Here is a 24,259-nt window from a genome sequence, read left to right as displayed (position 1 = left end):
GTGATAATGGTATTATGCCTAGCAGCATCTGAAATTGGAGTGGGCACAATGGTGATTTTTTTTTTTTTTGGCCACATCTCACGGCTGGTAGAATCTTATTCCCCAACCAGGGATTGAACCCAGACCCTCACAGTGAAAGCACAGAGTCCTAACCACTGAATTGCAAGGAAATCCCCAAATATGCCATTTCTCTTTTTTTCCCTAATGGTGATTTTTTAGTTGCATCTTCTGCAGAAATTAACACAACAGGTGATATGTATTAAAACAAGGAGAGGCTAACAGAGCAGTTGGCGTCCCTTCCTTCCAGCCTTCAGCACAGTAAGAGTGCGAAGTCTTGCAGGATTCTGAGTTGAGTATTAAAACATTTAAATGTATCTGGTTGGCTTTGCTTCCCTGGTTATCTGTGCTACCAGGATACATCTTGCACTCAGTTATTAATATGTCATGCTATCCTCGGAACTGTGGGGCAGGAATCCATGGATCAGCTTTGTTGTGTGTCTGGCTCTTTTGCAACCCCGTGGACTGTCGCCTGTCAGTCTCCTCTATCCATGGGATTTTTCTGGGCAACATTACTGGAGTGGGTTGCTATTTCCTCCTCCAGGGGATCTTCCTGACCTAGGGATAGAACCTGTGTCTCTGCATCTCCTGCATTGTCCACCTCTTTACCACTGAGCAAGCCCAGTCCATGGGTTGGATTCTCATGAACAACCCACAAGGAGCATAAACAATGGACATTGGCAAGTCGGCTGAGCCACAAAACTGAGTTTTTCAGGTTAGTGTGAGGGAACTGGTCCCCAGGCTGGCCTTCATCTATAAGCTAATTATCCCATTACTCTGTTCTTTTGTATGTGTTGGCTTTGTGGGTGATAGCGGTATCTCCACAACTGAAGATTTACTGCACTCTTCAGGTATATCAAGGATCTACTCTTTGGCTTTGTTTTGCATTTATGATCTGCTGCCTCTTGAAGACTTTGTGGTGTCTTATGAGTTTAAGCATGGGAATATGACAAAAACTGGAGAAGGCAGTGGCAACCCACTCCAGTATTCTTGCCTGGAAAATTCCATGGACAGAGGAGCCTACGAGATAGTTATTAATATCAGCATTCCTGTGCTACAGATGATGACTTTGAGACTTGATGCAGTTAACAGTTTTCTTAGGTTTTTAAGAGTAGTTTCTCAGGGAACTCAAATCTAGTGTAGAGTTCAAAATCTGTATCAATAGATCCGGACAGGATTAGGGGACAATTATTAGTCCATGGGTCGGATACTCATGAACAACCCACAAGGAGAATAAACAATGGACACTGGCAAGTTGACTGAGCCACAAAACTGAGTTTTTCAGGTTAGTGTGAGGGAACTGGTCCCCAGGCTGGCCTTCATCTACAAACTAATTATCCCATTACTCTGTTAATTAGGGGACACCTAATACTTGTGATAGAATGCAAGTACCTCCAGGAGAGGGGACTGGTGAGAGGATAGTAGCAGGCCCTTCTGTCTTGGCGTGAGGTGGTTTATCAGCATCTTTGTTAAGAGACAGTTACATGTCAGGTGATAGAGAGGAAATCCCAGGAGGAGGAATAGAAGGCAGACCAGATAAGCTTGTCTAATTCTCTCTGTTTTGCCAGAGGCCAACTCCAGACACGGCACTGGGCATGTATGGCCTGAGCACTATTGCCAAGGGACAGTCATATCAGAAGTGACAACACGCTAACAGAAACTGCCAGTTATCGGGCACCTACTGAGTACCACGTACACGTTTCCTCTCATGTAATCACCACCACCACCCTGTATGATCCGTGTAATGCCCATTTTACAGATCAGGTCACTGAGGTTAAATTGCTGATGATCGTAATTCAGTAAATGGCAGAATCAGGATTTGAACCCAGATTTGTCTGACCCCAAAGCTTGTGATACCATTCTAATGGCAGAAAGTAAAGAGGAATTAAAGAGCCTCTTGATGAAGGTGAAAGAGGGGAGTGGAAAAGCTGGCTCAAATCTCAACATGCAGTAAACTAAGATCATGGCATCCGGTCCCATCTCTTCATGGGAAATAGGGGGGAAAAGTGTAAGCAGTGGCATATTTTATTTTCTTGGGCTCCAAAATCACTGCAGGTGGTAACTGGAGCCATGTAATTAAAAGATGCTTGCTCCTTGGAAGAAAAGCTTATGACAAATCTAGATAACATATTAAAAAGCAGAGACATCACTTTGCTGACAAGATCCCTATTGTCAAAGCTATGGTTTTTCCAATGATCATGCATGGATATAAGAGTTGGTCCATAAAGAAGGCTGAGCACTGAAGAACTGATGCTTTTGAATTGTGGAGCTGGAGAAGACTCTTGAGAGTCCGTTGGACAACATGGAGATCAAACCAGTCAATCCTAAAGGAAATTAACCCTGAATATTCATTGGAAGGACTGATGCTAAAGCTGAAGCTCCAATACTTTGGCCACCTAATGTGAAGAGCTGACTCATTGGGAAAAACCCTGATGCTGGGAAAGACTGAGGGCAGGAGGAGAAGGGGACAACAGGATGAGATGTTTGGATGGCATCACTGACTCAATGGGCATGAGTTTGAGCTAATTCTGGGAGTTGGTGATGGACAGGGAAGCCTGGTGTGCTGCTGTCCATGAGTCGGATGTGACTTAGCGACTGAACAACAACAACAAAGCCTGTGTTTTATCCTGTAAATATCACCCCTTAAGCCCTCATCACTCTCCTTTTAGCATCTGTGTCAGCTCTTGACGAGACCTCCACTTGGACTAATCAATCCCTTTTGGGAGTGCTAGGAGTTAGGGATCATTGCTCTGGCATTGTAGCAGAAGAAATGACGTGCAGAATGATTTCCTGAAGAAACACGCACAGAGGCATCCTCTGGGCCTCTCCCGTGATACTAACCCCGCAGGGCGTTTCGCCCTCAGGAGGACCGCTGAGTCTGGAAGCAGACACATTGCGGAGCTCAACTCTAAGCATCTGATCTGGGGCCTCCAGAACGAGGGCTGATTTGGAGAACTTAGCCATGGCTCCCCTTCCAGGTCTCTCTCTTTGTTTCAAGGGGAAAATCGAGAAGTCAGAAAATAATTGGGCAATGAAACCATCCTAGGCAGTTGGAAGCAAAGTGGAAAAAGATAGCTACTGGAGGAATTCGAGATTCTTGTTTTCAATTTTCTTCTCTAGAGAGTTTTTTTTCCGTATCCATATGGACTTACCCGTTTGCTGTAATAGCAGAGAGGCTCCTATAAAATCTTGTTTAAAAGGAATTCTTGACAACATCTTAGAAAGCCCAAGTTATAAATATCTTAAAAGATAAGGAGGATACCATTGCCAAATTAAAGGAAGCAACTGGGCAAGGCGTTAAAGCAGCAGAGAAACAGTCTGACAGAAACACTCAAGCCCCATCCAGCCCCTGAGTCCCTCATTCTGAAGCTTTCTCTTTCAAAGCCACCAAGAGAGCTAGAGATGAATTTCTGAAAGCTTTGAAGCTTGAATGGCCAGAGCTGGGACAGCAGGTATGGAGCGCTGTGGCCAAAGATGTCCTTATGTGTCTGCCTAGCATGTAGCAGCATGTGGGGCTTGCAAGGGAGATACTCCTGAATGTTTCCCCACCTGGGAGAATTGGAAGCACGGGCTACCTCCCTTCTTTCTGGGGCTCCCTTCTAAAATTAGAACTACCTTGTCTGGGCCCTGCTGCTGTGTCCTGCAGTGGTGTGCACCCCCAGGACTACACTGTGGCCCGTGACCATGTGACCATTTGAGGTGGTTGAACACTGACATAGGTGGAGAAAAATGTGAAACTGGGCAATCACGCATCAGGTCGTGGTCCCCAGAAATGCAGAGCAAAAAGACAACACTGGTGAGACAGGCATTCAGGAGGACAGTTCCCCAGAGTACTTTTGGGTCTGGTTTCATGGTTGGATTTCTTTTATTTTTTTCCTTCTATTTTTGTTTTTGGAAACTGGCAAGGGGAAGGAGTGTCAGGAGAGCATGGAGGCCTGGTAGATAGGAAACAGACCTTCCCAGTAAATGTGACCACAGGCGCAGCCCTGCCCTTCCCACCCCTCCCCATCTCAGTGCCCAGTCCGGGTGTCACTGAAGCCCCACCTTAAAGGCACTGCTTGATCCATCCCTAGCATAGCATAGCTCGTCCATCCTGAAGCTTTCAGACCAGCCTGAAAGGGCTTGACCTGGCTGCTGTTGCCATGGTAACGGAGTGCCAAGGCTTCCCTAAGAACAAGAAGGACCCTTGCCTTCTCTCCATTTCTGCTTCCGTTCCTGAATGTGGCCCAGTGCTCTGCTTTGGCTCTGGGTCCTCGCTCTCTGCTCTTCTCCATTGCTCCCTGGCCTCTAGCCATTTTGACTCTCTTTTGGTTCCCAAAATGTGCAAGGCCGCATCCTGCATGAAACCTGTGATGTGGGTGTTCTTCTCTTCCCCGCTCTCAGTCCTTGGCTCACTCTTACGTCTCAGCTCAAATTTCCCTTCAACAAACATATCTTGAGTGTGTACAATGCACCCTATGCTCTTCTGGGTGCTTGGGGTTACATCAGTGAAGAGAACAGACAAAGGCCTTATTTCTGTGGACCAACTTTCTATCTCTTCCTTGAATTCTCACCTGACCCCCCATCCTTCCAGGCTTGATCAAGTCCTTTAGTACATGACAGATGCTATCAGTGATCTGTTTATTTAATGCCAGCTCCCCTACCTTAGACTGTAGACTCTACAAGGTCAGGAATTATGTCTCTTTAATTCACCACTGTATACCCAGTACCAACACACTGCCTAACACCCTGAAGGTGCTCAGTAGATATGGGTGAAGAAATGGATAAATAGATGGATGAATGATAATTGTTTTTGTTGACAAGTAGCAGTATCAGGTGTGAGGATCACACATACTTCTGGAAGAAAGTTGTTTGTGCTAAGAGGCTCAAGAAGAAGCCATACAGTGCTTTTCAAGTCCTTAGAACTTACAGGTTCTTGCTCAGCTTTGTCTGAGGTCCGGGTGTCCCACTCCCGAAGCTCTTGAGATTTCATGTTTGTTTGTTTTTAATGACTATGACCAAGCCTGACTCGAAAGCAGCATCTGTTTGCCTCTCTTGTCAATTTCATCTTCTCAAGATGGAGACCTCCAAGGGGCTTGGTGAGAAACTGAACTTATCAAAACTAGCACCCCATTTACTCGGTCTGCTTGGAAGCCTACCTTCCCCTGGGCTGCGGTAGAGATGGTCTTCATCTGGATTAATCAGTTTCATGCACTTTGCAGTCAGCTATGCTGGTATTCAGAGTGAAATGCTACCATGACAACTGCCACAACAGATGGTATTTGATCAGTCTCTAAGCTACAGAGGAGATATACAGCAGTGCTTCTGAGGTTTGCATACTTTACGTTATCATGAGACCCAGTCCGGCCTGAACCAGGACTGAAATGTAAAGTTTTCCATTTGCCTGCCAGCCCCCTCCCTTCTCTTTCCAGTTGTTTGCCATTTGTTTTGATTTTCCTTGCTCCCTGCCTGGCCTGGATGTAGATGTATTTCTGGATGTGGGAGAGCTAGGCTACAGCATACTTGGTACATGGAAGTTGCCCTGCAGGTCTAATGTTTAGAGACTGTTGAGAAGCTATTCAACTGTGGGTTGGAGATCCTGGCTGAGAGTGAGGGGAAAGGCTTAAAATTGCCAGCCTTTCTCTCTCGGATGTTCTTGGACCACACAGGGTGGAGGCCACGTATGGCCCCAAAGCAAGGGAAACCCTGGGAGTGCATCTTGGTCTCAGTTTGTCCCCTTACTCTGCCCTCTCTTTCATCCAGCTCCTTTCTCGTCCCAGGGTCTCTGGTGTAGTGGTCCCATTTCTCAGGTTCCCGTCTCCACTCCAGCTAGCATTACAAACTCCAGGAGCTTGATCTCAGAGCTCTTGGACCCATTTCTATGGCAACAGCTACAGCAGCCTTCTCACCCAGTGCCCCTCCCCACCCCCTCCGCAACACTGGAATGTCAGACTTTGCACAGATTTTTTTTTTCAGCTAATTTTGGAAAGCAGTTTATATTGGCCGCTACGTGTTAATGAACAACTTCGGTTCTATTTACATACTTTGCTGGTGAAGAGTCTTTTCCCTCGCTCTGCCTCTCAACTTTAACAGGATCCACATCCTGCATTAGATGTCTGGATCCCATATGAACCACGAGCCTCTTTAAAGATGGGCACCTCATTGTGCTGTGATGGGAACCCCAGGGGCTGCCACTGGCCAGTCCCCTCCAGGGATGATGTGGTGGGAGTGTGCAGTCTCAGTCATAAAGGAGGCTGGATTGTATACCTGAACAGTGTTTATAAGAAAACCTTAAGGTGATTTTGAATCACAAGAGAGCCTGGATCAAAGAAACAGTCTCCCCTTCTGATCTCATTCCAAGTGAAGCGGGAGGTTGGAATCCACATCTGACCTTGCTCCCCAGCCCCGTGCCCTTCCTGGGGTACAGATGAAAAGAGCGTGGGTCTCTGCTGCCTTGTCAGGCATGAGTTTTAACCTTAATGGAACATTATTAAAGAATGGATTTGAAACTTGAGGAATGTGTTTTGAACTCCTCCTGTGAGCAGAGAATTCATGGTAGAAGGGGAGAAAAAATTCAGGGCGCTTGACGGGCTTATGAATCGTCTTTTAAATGATGAACCAAGTTCTTATTTTTAGGTTTTATGTTTTCTGGGAGTGCAGCTCAGCCATCTGGATAGTGTTCCCGTTTCATCTCCTCTTTAGGAGAAAGCATTCCTGGTGCCCTGGGGCCTCCTCTCTTCACCTAATGGAGGGAGATCCTAATGTTTCCCTTGTTTATTAGATGCTCTGGTTCTCCTGGAAACGGAGGGGAGTCGGGGTGTGTGTGGACCCTAAAGAGGACGATTGTGTAAATGTGGACTCCTGGACTGGGAGGAGAGCTCTGCACCAACACCAGCAAAAGAATGGAGCGTAGTACCTGGCACAAAGCAGACATCGCATAATTACCTTGATTGAATGAGTGATTAAGAGAATCATCTCAGATTTCTCACTCTTGGGACTGCTGACATGTGGGGTTAGATAATTCTTTATTGGGAGGGATCTGTGTTAGTAGCATCTGTACCCTCTAATGTCAGTACACTAGATGTCAGTTCCCTTCAGGGTTATGACAACCCCGAATGTGACCAGATGTGGCCAGATGCCCCCTGGGCGGGGAGGGTTGCACAAAATCCTCCTTTCCTAGTCTCCTTTACTCAGCGAAAAACTACTGATCTAAATTATGAAATTCGTTGACAGAGTTGATAGGACTGTTAAAAAAAAAAAAAATCAATGAGAGATGAAGTGTTCTAGGTAACCCATGTATTCCTCCCCTTAACAGAATTTAACATTTAAAAAGAAAACCCGTGGATCAATTGGAGTGTACCAAGGCTAGCCTTGCAAGAAGAAATTACCACGGACTTTAAATGATGACACATGCATCGAATGCTCCATAAAAATGCTCCTTGGAAGGGAAGTTCTGTAGAATTGCCGTGTTGTAGAAGAGCAGACGGAGAAGGCAATGGCTCCCCACTCCGATACTCTTGCCTGGAAAATCCATGGACAAAGGAGACTGGTAGGCTGCAGTCCATGGGGTCGCTAAGAGCCGGGAACGACTGAGCGACTTCACTTTCACTTTTCACTTTCATGCATTGGAGAAGGAAATGGCAGCCCACTCCAGTATTCTTGCCTGGAGAATCCCAGGGACCGGGGAGCCTGGTGGGCTGCCATCTCTGGGGTCGCACAGAGTCGGACACGACTGAAGCGACTTAGCAGCAGGAGCAGCAGCAGCAGTAGAGCAGAGCTTTCCCTGACTATCTTGGTAGGTGTCCTTTTTTTGTGTTCAGTATCACACTGCCACAGTATTGGTGAAAAAAACTTAAACCTACCATCTCAGTCCACCCACGTGACACTTCCCAGGATAAATAACAAATAGACTATTTTTGATTTTGCATTATTAAGTTCAGGGGCAGTCAGCCTTTTCTGCTTCTCATTTTCCATGGGGACATGATTGCCAAAACCTCCTTTCTGAGCTGTGCACCACAAAATATTAAAAGAAGTAGGTCTGGGTCCTGTGTAGCGCAGGGAACTGTATTCAGTGTTCCTGTGATAAACTATAAGGAAAAGAATATGGAAAAGAATGTATATATAACTAAATCATTTTGCCATACAGATTAATACAACTTTGTAAATCGACTATACCTCAATAAAATTAATTTAAAATAAAAAAATAAACATACACACACCCCCCCAAAAAAAGTGGATAGGATTATAGGAAGAGACAAGTGGTAGCAGGAGGATTTTATCATTTTACCATGATTTCAATATTAGTGCCTTTGTATGGAGGCAAAAATCCTTTTGACTGGTTTTGGCCCATTACCACTGTGTACAATAGCATGAATTCTCAACAGCAGGGTTTCATAATAGAGTGCAGTCACACTTAGAGGATTTTTATTGCACTTCTACACAGAAGCTGGCTGCTCTAAAACACCTTTGCCCAGGATCCTCCCAGCCATGCTCTTCCTTCTTCGACCACCCCCTTCCCCCCCACTTGCCTCCAAGATGGAAGCACCTGAATTGTCACTGTCGGTCACCCTGCTCTGGAAAGAAGAAAGGAGCTCTTAAAGCCATCTCATGTTTCCTCCCGCTTTGTAAGATACGACTTTCTGCCATGGTGGCAGGCAAAACCCATAGCATCAGCATTTATTTTATCTGTGGGAAATTGCATTCTACCCCTTTTCCTAGAGATGAAAGAATGCCTCCCAGATGAAGACCCTGGAAGCTGGGAAAGAGATGGGAACCTGAGCTTTAAAAAAAAAAATGCGAGGATGGAGCAGATTCTTTTTCAGTGGATGTAGTTTTATTCAGGTGTCCCCAAGCTTAACTTAACATGTTTAGAAGCTGCGAAGACTGAGAGCAGAGAATGCCAGACATCAGGGGAGGGTGGACATGAACTTTAAGAAGCCTGCCTTGGAGCCAGACTGTACCAAATGAGAGCTCGTAAAATGGAGACACTTTACTCTGTGGCTACGAAGGAGCCATCAGGATGTTGCTTGGGGGAGGAGAGAATGGTCACAAGCACACTGTGATAGTCATTTATGGGTCCAGAACAAACCCCTTGGGTCAGATACTGGTTTGAGCTCATAAGTATGTGGCTGGAGCCTGGGAAGTCGGGCAGAGGCTGGGGGGTTGTAGAGGTAAGGAAGACATGAAATGCAAACTCTGTGAAATCCAAAGTTCCCTCTGTCAAGTCCAAAGCAATTTCTTTTATTTATGGTTACCACTAACATGAATCAAGCCTGAACATTTTCCTGTAGACCTAAAAGTAATTAACCCTGACAACTGAAGTCAAATTAGACCTTTGGGAATGACCTAATTGCTCTTTCCTGTGGTGGGGGGGCCAGGGGGGACGTGAGCTTGCCCTTGGCGGTAGCATCCACCCTGGAAAGCCTGGAAGGCCTCCCAGACTCTGGTGGGGCCGGGTCCCTTCTTGCTACAGAAGATACAAAGGACAGAGAGGTTGGGTGAGCTGGCAGCTCTCCTCGGTCCTCTGCGATGCCTGCCATCCTGAGAATTTTGTGAGTCAACACTACCCAGATTCCTGCTGAAATTCCCATTCACTCTTTTTATATTTGACTGTTCGCCTCCTCGGGGGCTGGAAACCTCTCCCAGCTGCTGGTGGGGGGGTGGGTCTCCTAACCTCATCCCCACCTCCATGTTTCTGGCAGCTGCTCAAGCGTTCAGGATAGCGCGGGTGACAGTGATCCACACGAGAGCTCCGATTTCACCCTGGTTATTTTTGGCAGCCATGAGCAATCCAAGGCCTCGACTCTTGGCACTGTGTGTGGTTAGGATATTAGGTAACCTTTTCCTGTGCAAGTATAGACAAAGGAGAGTCCTGACCCGCATCCATCCATCCATCTGTCCATTTGGCATTTTCATGTCATTTTTTTCCTCTTCGAGAAACTTAGCAAAATGCACAATAAACCCTCTCTCTGACATAGCCTCTTGTTCCTAATAAGCGATGGCTCTGGAGAAGGCTAAACATTTAATGAGTGTATACTATTGTTTTTTTTTTCCTCCTAGATTGAAAACATAGATGCCTGCTTGAATTTCCTGGCAGCTAAGGGAATAAACATCCAGGGACTCTCTGCGGAAGGTGAGTGAGCCCTTGTCATGAAGGTACCCTTTCACTGTTCGAAATGCCCAGCTGTTACTTATGGATGACGTTTATAGAGTTCAGCCAGTGGGTCCTGGTAGGCTCTTCCAGTCCTGTTTCTTTCTGGTTGTGAGATTGCTCAATGCTTGTCTACACTTGAGGATGCCACTTTTTGGACAACCTGAAGAATCACTCCGAGAGGGCCGGTCCAACCGTGCCAGCCTTGTCCGCCTGGCACAGAGGGAGCAGTCAAGACGGAGCTGGTTCTCTCTGAGAAGGGTTTCATCACACAATGCCGATTTGATTCACATGACCAGAGAGTCAGTTAATTATCAAGCCAGGCCTTATCTGTGGGAGAGAGAACACTTAACCACAGAACATATTTAAATCGTACAGGTTCCCAGGGAAAGATGCCTAATCCTTATCTCTTACTTTTATTAGAAGAAGCAGCACTTTGCCTAGCTCCAAAAAAAAAAAAGCACGTGATTTATTAATGAGATGCTCCATTCTGACATCCTGATTAGTTTTTAATTAACTCCAATTTGGTGGCTAATTAACACATTAGTGTTTGCTGGTGGTTTGCTGTTCAATTAAGTGTTGGTCTGGAGATGGCTGGTCTGAATTCTTAGCCTCCTCAGGCAACGTCTCGCTGTGGAAACTCGCTGTCTCTCTCTCTCTCTCTGTCTCCTGTTTGTAAATACAAGCAGCTGCCAGCTCCAAGGCTGCCACAGGCCCCGGCATCCTCCCAAACTCATTAGGCTGCACCTGCCTCCAGTTTTCCCAGAACAGGTAGAGCCGTGTGGGCTTCAGATGACACCACCCTAGCATGCTTGTGTTTCGCAAAGTTGCCTGTTAGCGTCAACTCGGGTGGTTAGGGTGGGGAGGCGGGGAGCGCTGAGGAAAGACGCAGCCCCGTGGAGCAGGTAAGTTTGCAAACGTGAACCTTTTGGGCCCTGTTCCTTACCTTTGCCCTGCTGCGTGGTGAAAGCTTGGTTGTCCTGGCTGGGTTTCTGGACTGTAGTCTCGGTTTTGGAGGTGGGCGGCCACTATTGGTATCTTATGTCTCTGATGGCATTTCCCCAAGTGGGACCTCTAATAGGCTGGGGCTGTCCCGGGTCAGACACGATCACATTGCTGCTTCCAGAAGTCTCTGAGTGAGTTCTTGGTGATCAGCCTTCATCTCAGCTCAGAGAGAAGGGTCCATGGAGGATTGCTTGGTCTGGGCTGTGGGCCCTCCTCCACCGGGGATGAGACCTGGGCTGAATGGCATGTGGCATGCACCTTGCTGGGGCGTGGGTGGTTGTTGGTCGTATTTTCATGGAGACGTAGGGAGATGCAAATTTCTGTTCCAAGGAGCACATGACTTCTTCCTGGAAGAGAGTGCTGGTGCTGGTGTAGGTGGCGGGCACACATTCCTTCTAGTTCCTGGGCGTGATTAGATCCCAGGCGTGTGCCCTCACAGCAGAGCATCATCAGGGGCTTCTACAAGTTATGCGTAGCAGAAGGAGCTCCAGGGGATGTAGACCGTAGGCCAGCTCCATCTCATGTGGTCTGAAGGTGACCCTAGCCACCCTGCCATCCATCTACCCATTGTCCTGCCTTCTGCCTGCCCTGGCTCTCCCCAGTGCCCACCTGCCCCATCTTCTCTATACCTTAAGGCATAGAGAGTCTACTCAACAAATGTTTGTTGAATGAATAAGTATCAACTGCGCCCAGGTGGCTTAGTGAAAAGAATCCACCTGCCAATGCAGGAGATGCAAGAGACCTGGGTCCCATCCCTGGGTCAGGAAGATCCCCTGGAGGAGGAAATGGTAATCCACTCCAGTATTCTTGCTTGGAAAATTCCACGGACAGAGGAGCCTGGTGAGCTACAGTCCATGGAATCACAAAAGAGTCAGATACGACTGAATGCACACGCATGTGCTTTGAAGGCTCTTATCTGCATCAGCTCCAGCTCTCACAACAGGTGATGGAATTTACAATAGACCAAGTTATAGATGAGGAGATTTTGCCTTAATGGAATTGTGAAGCCTATAGTGAGTGAGTGGCAGGGCAAGGTGTTGAACCCAGGTGATTTCAGAGCTCATGTTCATGGTGTCTTTGGGGACAGCAGCTTGAATCCAAGCATGCCATGTACAGGTGAAAGAAATCAAAACAGATGTAGAACCTTTGTTCTAGCAGACACTGTCTCAGAAGATGCTGGGCAGCTCCCAAAGGCACATCCTGCAGAGGCACCAGCCCTGGCCCCTGGTCAGTGGTGGGATGTGGCCCCTGTGAGTCTCTGAGCAGAGAAGAACAGACTGGAACCAGTGGGTTGAGAATCAGTCACTGGGCTATAACCATGAAGTGAGTTTTTCAGAAACTGCCCCCACCTGTGCTATGCTAACCCCCATCTTTCCTGCTGGGTTGAGGCTCATTTAGAATCTGGGCCAGAACCTATTTCTCTTTAGTCTTGCACAGTTATTAGGAGAGGCAAGAGACATAGGTTCCATCCTGGGTCGGGAAGATCCCCTAGAGGAGGAAATGGCAACCCCCTCCATTATTCCTGCATGGAAAACTGCATGGACAGAGGAGCCTGTTGAGCCTTAGTCCATGGAGTTGCGAAAGATTCAGATGCATGCACGTGCTTTTAAGGCTTTATGTCATAAATTTAAGAGTAGATTTATGTCAATATTTAAGACTCAGTCTTGTTCATTTTTAAACTTCAGTCTCCAACTCAAAGCCTTTTCCTGGTGTCCCCCCAGAGCAGGTGGCTTTGGAGGACTGAAGGGGGGTGGGGCATGATGCCTTCCCTTCCCTTCCCTTGTCCCTGCACCTGAGCAGCCAGGATCGGGGCCAGAGCAGAGAAGCAGAGTTCTGCCAGTGATGAAGCTGCTGTCATTCTCTTGGGTGACTATCATGGCCACTGTCCCGCCGGGCACTCAATCCCACGCTGCTTCCAGGGTCTGGTGGTTTTGGTGGTCTGGTGGGAGATTTGACCAGCTTTTCCAGCTCACCCCCAGCTGGCAGCATTCACCTCCCATCCCCCCTGATTAGGACTCTCTCTGTCCATATACTGAGGTGGTCCCAGTAAGGCTGTAGACTTCAGCCTCGTGGGTCCTGCCTTACCCACCATTGAGCAGCAGGGATGTGTGGGCTCTGTCCTCTGCCTGTGGCGATGGAACAGACCTCCCGGCACCTGGATGTCCCCACCTTATGGTCTCTCTCCAGCTGTTTCCAGCTTAGGAGGCCCACAGGCAGCTCTGCCAAGTCTCTTCTAAGCAGGTGTCCCCAAGGGGCCCTGGGGTGCCAGCCTCACCACTTGGAGTAAATTTTCTTGGGGCCTCTACTCCCTTGACTTGAAGAAGTGCACGGACCCCACCTTCTTCCTCCTTGGGTGACGGGAGGGGATACCCTGTCTCTCAGATCATCAGTCACGACCACCCTCGCTCACCCTCAGTTCCACTCTCTCATCTGGATCTTCTCCTGATTTGGGGTTGGGTGGGGCGAAGTGGGTGATACTGGTCTTTGATGGTAAGACTGATTCTGGACTAGCACAGTCCTGTGGGGGTGGGGGAGCGGGTGACTGGCCCCAAGTTTTGTCAGTTCCTTGAACTTACAAATCAAGAGTACTGAGAGCATTTTATCCTCAAATGAGTCTTAGTCACAATTTCAGGGTTATAGGAAATACCTCCATTTGACATACTGTTCAGTTATAGGAAGGGAAATCATATACTGAAAACTCACCATGTGCTATCACTGGGCTGAGAGCCAGACACAATTTTTACCTGATTTAATACCCCAGCAACCTTCTGAGGTTAGGATTATATTACCCCATCTTAAAGATGAGGAAACTGAGGCCAAAAGAGAATGTTACATGTAGCAAAAGGGAGGCCCGCAGGTAAGCATTGATCAAGCTACTGACAGCTGTTGATTTAAAGGCCTGGTGTTGTCTACTGCTCACCACTACCCACACTTCCAACCACCTGCATTACCACTAGAAAATCATTATAGTGTTTAAAGAATAATGTCATATTAATGCTTTGTGTTTTGCTTTTGAAGATAATTGAGCACCCCAAGGTTCCTCCTCTGATTGAAAAAAAAAAATCAGTGGTTGGAAAGCCCCACAGGCACATCGCCACCCTTTCCCAGTGACTTAAGCAGGTTTGGAAGCCGGGAGGGTGTATGCACCTGTCCTTGAAGCGTTTCAGCAGCTCAGGGCCCTGCCCTGACCTGCCTGTGAGAGAGCCACAGGGAACCTTCGTTCCAGGGCAAGACAGCCAAAGCCTGTGAGCCACGGCTGCAGGCCAAGGTGAGCCCTGTGGAGACACCGCTAGTTTGCAGCTTCTCGCACCTCCTCGGTGTTTCCAAAGGTCGGACCCATCCACTTGCTCCTGGAGACTGGCCAGAGTCCTGTGAGCTTGGGCCTCACCCTGCCTTGGGTGATTGTCTAGATCCCTTCAGCCCCTTTCCTACCACACTTTTGTCACCACTGTCTGTAAACCTGTCCCTGGGAGGAAGGCCTGTATCCCTGGGAGTGTTGGGTTTTTTTTTCCTTTTGCAATGAGAACTCTTTGGATTTATTCTCTTAACAACTTTTATAGATAACATGCAGCAGTGTTAATTATCTTATGTTGTACGTTACATGCCTAGTTCTTATTTATCTTAAAACTGGAAGTTGGTACATTATTGAGTGCCTTCATCCAGTTCCCCCACCCCCACCTTTGGTAACCACAAATCTAATCTCTTTTTTTTTTTAATAAAACAATTGTTCACTGATTAGAGACAAAGTTTATCTTCAGAGTTCATAAAGAGATCCTAAAAACTCAATAGAAAAGGAGTTATATCAATACAACAAGTTATTCTCTGAAGAGGAAATGCAAATGGCCATTAAACATAGGAAGAAGTGCTTCACCTAACATTCTGGAAACTACTAAAGTAACCTGATACACCTACTTTTCATGCATTAGATGATTAAAAATTGAAAGATCTGATAATATCAAGTGATTGAGAGGTAGGTGCTCTTATCAACTTTCCTTGTAGGAATACAATTTAGACTATTCATCTGGCTGATCAGATTCCATTAAAATCTGAACTATTTGTTACTCATGTATTACACTTTTCTATGTCTCTCTTTGAGATTATACCTGGGAGTTTTGAGAACACTTGGCATCTGCGCTGCCTGGCCCTAAGCCCATTCTCCTGGGATGGGGAAGCAGAGGTTGCGAGGGGAAGGCTTTTCTTATCCAGCGCACATTTGCCAGGCACATGCTGTATACCAGGGGCAGTGCTAGGCACCAGGGTACACGGAGAGTCGTGTCAGTCGTACAAAACCAGCTTCAATTCCAATTAATAAGAGAGTTGTGCCGGTGGGATGTACAGGATCCAGTCAGTGGTACCCAAAGAAAGGTAACAGTCAGCTCTACCTGGGGCCGTCAGGGGGCGTCACAGAGATAGTGATGCTTCCCTTGGGTTTTACAAGATGAGTAGGCTTTCACCAATCGGAAAGGGAAGGTGAAGGGGAATTTAGATAGATGTTAGGGCATAGTAATGTGATGGGCACAGAGGACTTGCTTTTTATCAGTCTTGCAGGTTGCAGGCAGGATGATGCTTCCAGGTGCCTCTGACAAGGAGTATAGGGGTTTGGCATGAAGTCGATCCCTAGGTCAAGAAGATCCCCCCTGAAAGGAATCTTCTCTAAGCAGCGCAAATCCCAGGTTGCTGACTTGATTAGTTCAAACCTGGGTTTGTGGCCCTGATAGCCAGAGACCTGATGCCGAGCTCTCCTCCTCTCATCTGGAGCCAGGAAACCGGAGCTCTTTTTCGACCCTTAGGGTAAAAGCAGCAGGCGGATTGTCTCCATTGTCCTCCTTTGGGGTCTCTGGAGTTCTGCAGTTAGCGGGACCGTTTCTGTCCCTTGCCAGCAGGGGGCGCTGTGGGCTCTACTCCCACCGCCTCATCCACTTCCCCTGTGGGCACTGATGGGCTTGATGAACAGAAGGGCTGCCCTAGTGGGGTTACATAGACGGCACAGATAGGATCCACAGCCCCAAATCAGCTGGGTGACCTTACACCATGGCTTAAGGGGATTGAATAGGAATCCTGAGTCTACAGTGTAGGCAGCCTTGCCTTGGCTCCCAATCCCTTCCCTACAAAGCAGCTTTCTTTGTATTCGATTATTCCAATGCATGTGCCTAAGTAAATCAGACTTGAGGTCTCTTTTAAATAATGTTGAAAGAAAATAACTCTGTTATTCTCCCATCTTGCCCAACATGCTCTACAGCATCTATGCAGATTAGGAGCAGTGAGTGGGAGTAGAGTTCAGTCGGAACCCAAGGCGATTGAGTCAAGGCAATACTGAATTTTAGTGGGAATTGGCCTATGGTCTGTGTAGTTTATTCTTCAGTTTATGGGCAGGTGGCCATAGGAGAGAAACCAGAGCAGGGCTTTCGTACTGGTTTCGATGCCCCGCTAGCTTGTGTCTCCTTAGACAAGCCATCTCTCTCTCTCTCTCTCTCTAGGCAAGAGTACTGGAGTGGGTTGCCTTTCCCTTCTCCAGGGGATCGTCTTGACCCAGGATTCAAACCCAGGTCTCCCACATTGCAGGCAGATTCTTTACCATCTAAGCCATCAGGGAAGCCCATCTCTCTCTAGGTCTACTTTTTTTTTTCTTTCTAAAGATCAAGAGTGTGAGGATAGTTGATCAGAAATAAAATGATGCTGTTTTTCCAAAGCCTTAGCAGTGTCTTGGAGAAGGCAATGGCACCCCACTCCAGTACTCTTGCCTGGAAAATCCCATGGACGGAGGAGCCTGGTAGGCTGCAGTCCATGGGGTCTCTAAGAGTCGGACAGGACTGAGCGACCTCACTTTCACTTTTCACTTTCATGCATTGGAGAAGGAAATGGCAACCCACTCCAGTGTTCTTGTCTGGAGAATCCCAGGGACGGGGGAGCCTGGTGGGCTGCCATCTATGGGGTTGCACAGTGTCGGACATGACTGAAGTGACTTAGCAGTAGCAGTAGGGAGTGTCATGGGGGAACATTTTTGTGGGCTGGTGGATTTTGTTTTTAGAGAGCCTGTGTAGCCAGCTTACCAGGCCTTGTGGCACACAGACAAATGCCATTTGGAAATAAGAAAAGAACACACTTCTAACTATTTTGGATACTGTCTGTTAAAGACCACCCATGGCATGAACTGTGTGTCTCTTAACTCCAAACAGAGCATTCACTCTGCTTGAGTCTGTGTTCTGAAATGGATAACATGGTCTATCCATATAACAGGACAACGCCTAGCAATATATGCAGGTGAACCTTAAAAACATGCTCCATGGAAGAATAAAAGTGTAGTTGCTTAGTCATGGCCAACTCTTTTTGACCCTATGGACTGTAGCCCGCCAGGCTCCTCTGTCCATGGAATTCTCCAGGCAAGAGTACTGGAGTGGGTTGCCATTCCCTTTTCAGGGGATCTTCCTGACCCAGGGATTGAACCCAGGTCTCCTGAATTCTTCCATGGAAGAAGCCAGATGCAAAAGACTACAGGTCACATGATTCCACTTACAGGAAATTGGCCCAGAATAGGCCAATCAATGAAAACAAGATTAGAATTTGCCTGAGGGGATGGGTTTGGGACTTGATTACAGATGAGCACTTTTCAGGGTGCTGGAGAATCTAAAACTAGAATTTACTAAATTTACTAAAGATCATTATACACTTGATTTTGTGGTTGTAAATTATACCTCAATAGAGCTGATTTCTTTTTTAAAAAGAGATGCTTACTGAGTTTTCTCTAAAATGAGATGATCATGGTTGGCTTTCTTCTTGAGGCCTATGACTGTCTGGAGGGGATGTGTAGGAAGGAGGGACAGCTCCTTAGGCTTCTTATAGGTGAAGAGCCCTGTACTCTCCAAAGGCAGCAGGTACAACAACAACCTTTTCTGAACCAAACAAGGAAGTACAGAGACAGGCTTTTATTTTCTCATTTAATCCTGTTAATCTCCATAGCATCCCTATGGGGAAGGTGTGGAACACACTTAAAGAAGAAAATGAGGCTCAGAGAGGTTAACTCTTGGAAAAACTTTGAAGTCTTCAAATGATGGACTTGAGAAATGCAAACCCCGGTCTTTGTGGCTCTAACAATCAGTGATCCATATAGTAAAAATGCTTCCTCCTAAGAAACAGTGTATTCATGAGAGCACTGGGCCCTTTCACAAATAAAAAGAGGTTTTTGGGAAGAGTAGAACAGTTCTGAGCAATAAATGACTGAACGTCATAGGGAGAGACTATGACAAATCCGGGTCCATTCATCTGCCCTGGGCTGGGCGGGTGGATTGTGAGGGAGCCGGCGTGGACACACCTACCTTTTGCAGGAGCAACTCCTGATCCTCTGGCTTTGCTGTGGAGTTGTTAGTTCCTCCTGCCTTTGTTTTTCTTGTGTGGTTTTTTAAAAAATGTATTATGGAATGTTTGACACATTCCATAATAAAAGAATACTTCTATTATAGAAGGAGAATAAAGAATATTTCTGTGCCTGTGAGCTAACTTAATAAGTAAAACACTATCCACTATCTGGGTGCTTTTAAATTCATGACATGTGATGGGGATGTAAGCAAGCCAAGTTATACCGTATTGGGTGACTGAATGAGATCATGTATGTGAAAAGCTTCATTGGTATATGCTAATTAGTAATAGCTCTATAAAAGACACTGAAATCTTACATAGATTTCATCTAGCATGATTATAGCTCTATTTTCATCATCCAGGGAATTCTATTTTTAGAGGAAATTGTTTTCCCGAGTTCCTTAACAGGTCCTGCCCTGCCTGCCAGCCCTTGATTCTGGCCCTGCCCCCTGTCATTGTCCAGCTGAGTTAACCAGGGGGACATCACCTTACCCTCCACCTTCCCACGAGGAAAATGCCCATTTTCAAGAAGAACATGGAGACTCAGAGGTTGCATCTTGCAAAACCTCAGTCTATAGACTGAATCATCCCATCCAGACCTCACGTCCTGTGACATTGGTGTCCTTGTCAAAACATTGAGACGCAGCGGCAGAGCAGGCCGTGGATGTGTTCTGCTTTGGTTTCCTTAGGATGGAGAAGGAAGCAGGGGTGAATGGTTAAAGCTGAGCTTACCCAAAGAAATGGGAGAGGGGGGGATTTTCCCACAGTTGGGGACCTTTCTGTGCTCCCTGCATCGCACACAGTGGTTTATAAGCATCTTGACTTGTCCAGGTGAGCCCTGGCTTATACCTGTTGTCCTAATGTAATTAAGAGTGTCTCCTTCTCACTCTCAAAAATGCCATATGATAAGATGTCACATAGTGAAAAAAAAAAAAAAGACAATTTTTTTAATGCTGATTATAAGTCAGCCTTTTTATTATTTTTTAAATTTTTAATTGGAGGATAATTGCTTTGCAATGCTGTGTTAGTTTCTGGTGTACAACAATGTCAATCGGCTAAAAGTATACATATATCCCCTCCCTCTTGAGCCTCCGTCCCACCCCAGCCCTTGTCCCACCCGTCTAGGTCATCACAGAGCTCGGAGCTGAGCTCCTGTGTTATGCAGCAGCCTCCCACTAGCTGTCTGTTAACACACGGTAGTGTATTATAAGTCAATGCTACTTTCTCAGTTCATCCCATCCTCTCCTTCCCCCACTGTGTCCACACGTCCATTCTCTGCAGAAGCCATTATTTTTAAGGCATGTAGCTGGAGCTCTATGGGAAGCTCCCACAGGATTCTGGAGCTGTGGTTGTCATACAGGAACCAGGACCGGTGAAAGACGTTTACCAGTGTGCCTTCCCCTGTCTGCTCAGATTTGATCTGCAAAAGCACCTTGGCAGCAGGGCAAGCTGTGAGTGTTGTCAGGTGAGGCCCAGAGAGATTCAGTGACTTGCTCAAGCTAGAACGTGGTAGCAGCAGACTGAAATTCAAGCCTTGCTTTTCCAAAGCCGGGCTCCTGATGGTTTTCTCCCACAGTCAGCACAAGCTAGCTCCCAAAGAGTGAAAGCTGGATTCTAGTAGTCTGTATTGTCACTTTCTTCAAGAGCCTGGAAAGAGGAGCTCTCCAACAGGAAGTAATTCAGCCTGACCTAGTCAGCAAATCACACCCAGGGCACTGGCAGGCTAACAGGGGATAAGCCTTGCTTCTCAAAGAACCCCATTCATGCCTTCTGCCCTTCAGCTGGCCATTGGAGGAAACTCTCGTTCCTTTATCAGCATCCTCTTGCCAAGCCTTGGGTAACCTGAAGATGTGTGTTACCCACACCGGGGGTGGGGGCTTCCCTTCCTCCAACCCCATTCCCTTTAACTCCCTTCCCAATTCAGAAACATTCAGCCTCAGGGTGGAAGTAGAGAAAAGCAGACACATTAATTTGCTGACAGAGGTCTGTATGGTTTTTCCAGTGGTCATGTATGGATGTGAGAGTTGGACCATAAAGAAAGCTGAATGCTGAAGAATTGATGCTTTTGAACTGTGGTGTTGTTGGAGAAGACTCTTGAGAGTCCCTTGGACTGCAAGGAGATCAAACCAGTCAATCCTAAAGGAAATCAGTCCTGAATATTCACTGGAAGGACTGATGCTGGAGCTGAAACTCCAATACTTTGGCCACATGATAAAAGAACTGATTCATTGGAAAATACCCTGATGCTGGGAAAGATTGAGGGCAGGAGGAGAAGGGAACAACAGGACGAGATGGTTGGATGGCATCACTGACTTGATGGACATGAGCAAGCTCTGGGAGCTGGTGATGGACAGGAAGCCTGCTGCAGTCCATGGGGTTGCAAAAAGTCGGACATGACTGAGTGACTGAACTGAACTGAAGGGTGGAAATGAAGCAGAGGGAGCCCCCAGGTTCCCCCTTCTCTGTCCCACATGCTGGGTGGCCATATTGTTTTACCCTCAGGGTCACTTTAGACCCTGGCCATCAGCATCTGGTGTTAAAAGAACTGTAGAAAAGGAAGGATTGCCCAAGGAGATATACCATTACATCCATAGCTCCTGCCTGGAAATAAATATTTCATTCCTTCTCTGAAGCTCTTTATGCACGCCTTGAGGCAAATACATTTTAAAATCTGAAAAATTCCATCTGGAATGAAAAATTTTCTTACCCCACTCTACACACACACATTTTTTTTTTTTTTTAATGTAGGGGGAAAAAATGTTTTTAATGTGAGTTCTTTGCGGAAGCAAGCCCTATGGCTTATCCCCATACCCACCCCAAACTCAAGTTGTTTATTTGATGGACAGGAGACAGCCATGTATCTGAGGGCAGGATGATTGAGCAAGGTTAGGTGAGGATTTTGGAGTGGGCCGGCAGCTACTTGGCACGCTTCGGGTGGCTTGAAGCATGGAACTGGGATTTGGGGGTGCTGTGTAGACATCAGTGAGTTTCCCCTGGTGCCTCCATCCCTCGAGCCCTTCCTCTGCGTTCTGGACAAGCACAGTCTTGCTCGGGACTCTGTCTTTTTCGGTTGTGTCCTTACTGAGAACTTCCTCCTCGCGCTCGCCAGACATCCCAGTTGCAACTTGCCTCAGGTATCCACTCTAATCCCAGTGGGGAGAAATCAGCTAATTTCTCTGGCCAGATTTTAATTGACTGTGATACCAATTAAGTGTTCAGGAAATCTGTCCTATCCTAGAGGAATTAAAACTCATGCGGGGGCTGATACTGCCTCCTAAAAGGGTGTGAGACAGGGCTCCCCAGAAGGGCTTCCTCCTCTAACCAGAATCTCCCTATTGTCTTGCAGAGATCAGGAATGGAAATCTCAAGGCCATCCTAGGTCTCTTTTTCAGCCTCTCCCGGTACAAGCAGCAGCAGCAGCAGCAGCCACCGCCGCCCCAGAAGCCGCACCTCCCCTCGCCACTGCCACCCCCCGGGTCCCAGGTGGCAGGGGCCCCCTCCCAGTGCCAGGCTGGCCCTCCTCAGCAGCAGGTGCCAGCCACCCCCCAAGCCCCGTGCCAGCCTCACCAACCAGCACCACATCAGCCGTCAAAAGCACAAGCCGAGATGCAGTCCAGGTGGGTGCTCCTCATCAACTGATAATTCGGCTTTTCTCAGGGTCTTCTTCACACTGACCCCCTTCTAGCCTGCGCCCCATGTGGTTCGCATTTGCGCTTCTGTGGGTCTGAGAACTACCAGTAGTTTGTGGGGAATCAGCATGACCTTGAAATGGATGTGCCTGGTGGAGATGGGGGCTATTAGAGATCAGAGTCGCCAGGCGCTCCTGCCTTAAACTCTAGCCTGTTAACACACACATGCTCATAGGCAATAAACAGCCCCTAAAATAGACTTCAAACTTCTTCTGCGTGTCAGCCTACAGGCTGGGTGTTCAGTGTTATACATACAAAGCAGTTTCGCTTAGTGGAGGCAGAAGTTCTCCAGCAGATACCTCTGTTTTGCCAGAAGAGAAATCCCGAGAACCCAGAAGAAAGATAGCAAGTGTTTTTTAGCAGGACGAGAGGCTGCCCACTCCTCTGAGTGGGCCAGTATCTCCTGAGGGGGAGCCGTTCCCAGTCAGTGTGCCTGGGTTTTGTTGACCTTGGAGACGGAGGAGCAGTGTCTGCTATGGCCCTCTGCTGTTTGGATCAGGACCGAGTTTTTGTTGGTGTTTCCAGAGCATCTTGCAACAATGGTATACCAGCAGGACGACAGAACAGTTACCGTCTACTGGGTTCACATGCTAATAGCTGCATTCCTAAACAACACTGCAAAAAATCACCTCATAAAACATTTAATGAGGGGGAAAATATAGAGGAGGGGATTAGGAACTAGAAAGTTTTTGACTCATAGCAAAGTTTTGGATAAAGCTTTTTTTTTTAAGCTATAACACTTTAGCTATCAAGCCTAAATGCCACCACTCAAATTGACTGGTTGATTTCATTGACTATGTGCTACAGAGTGATGGCTTTTTCCTTCCAGTACCAGCACTAATAATCATAGGTTTTCTCACACACCGTCATACCCTTGGTAGCCATTTGTAGTTGGGCGAAGCACAAAGTGGTTGAAACAAAGCAGCTGCCCTCGAGATGGTTAATGGTCACAGCTGTATTTCCCCGGGAGAAGTGCTGCTTCCCAATTGTGATTGTGTTAAAACCAGCAGTGACAGATGTGATGTAAATCAGAACCCCTAATTAATTATCTAATTATATCCAATTTCATTGTGAAAATTTGTGGGCCAGTAGGGATGCCTGGACTAGCAATGAGCCCTGGACAGCCAGGCAGCCAGCCTCCACACCTCTGCCCTGAAGGGCCCCCTGGATGAAGCCATTCTGTGATCCCTAGTGGGGTCAGGATGATCACATGATCTGGGCATCATATCCCACACTGCATGCTGCAGAGTGCATATTCCCTGGAGAGCAACTTGCAGGGGAAGGGTTCTATGGGGGGAAAATTGGTGCCTGTTCCCTACATCCTACTGGAGGAGGCAGGCAAAAGTGGGAAGAGAAATATCAGAAGTGGTAGTACAATAAGATAATGGGATTCAGAGGGATTGGGTTCATAATTTAAGTTGGGTTGATAGGTTTCTCTGAGGAGCTGACACCAAAGTAGAAATAGGAGTGATGGGGGCTAGCCATGCAGGTGTGGCATAGATCAGGGAGAGGGGAGCAGGTGGTGCAAAAGCCCTGTGGTAGGAGTAAGCTGGGCAGGTTGGAGGAGCCGAGAGAAGGCTAGTGTGGCTGGAGCTCCGTGGGCGAAGGGGAGTGTGAAGTGAAAGGCAGCCTTATAAGCAAAGAGAGCTGCCACCATTGACATGAAAGACAGTGTGACCAGTCACCCCTGGAGCTGTGTAGTCCCATAGCCCTGAAGCAAGGTCATAGTGACAGCTATACAGGCTGAAGAGTTGGTATTTCATTCTAAAGGTAACTAAGCCAGTGGACAGTCTTGACCAGGAAGGAGACTTAATTTACAGGTTGGTTTTTTTTTTTTTTAATCACTTTTGTTTCTCTCTAGAGAATAAGACTGTGGAAGGGTCAAGAATAGAAGGAATGACCCCAGCTTAAGAGGCTTTGTGGTCTTCTAGGTCAGCGGTCTCCAACCTTCTTGGCACCAGGGACCAGTTTCGTGGATGACAATTTTTCCATGGACCAGGGCAGGGTGGTGGTGGTTTCAGGATGA

General features: G+C 47.2%; 1 protein-coding gene across 6 annotated transcripts in view; it reads left to right on the top strand.

Annotated features, from left to right (window-relative positions):
* Positions 1 to 24,259, top strand: part of NAV2 (neuron navigator 2) — a 425,616-nt gene that overhangs the window by 162,494 nt on the left and 238,863 nt on the right. For all 6 annotated transcript variants that reach the window (XM_061406213.1, XM_061406214.1, XM_061406212.1 and 3 more), the window contains exons 4-5: positions 10,096 to 10,168; positions 21,891 to 22,161. In XM_061406213.1, the coding sequence (XP_061262197.1) occupies positions 10,096 to 10,168; positions 21,891 to 22,161 (344 nt within the window). The remainder of the gene's footprint in view (positions 1 to 10,095; positions 10,169 to 21,890; positions 22,162 to 24,259) is intronic.

This window comes from Bos javanicus, chromosome 29 (genome assembly GCF_032452875.1).
Source record: "Bos javanicus breed banteng chromosome 29, ARS-OSU_banteng_1.0, whole genome shotgun sequence".
Lineage (NCBI taxonomy): Eukaryota > Metazoa > Chordata > Mammalia > Artiodactyla > Bovidae > Bos > Bos javanicus.
This window is presented reverse-complemented; position numbering and strand designations above follow the sequence as displayed.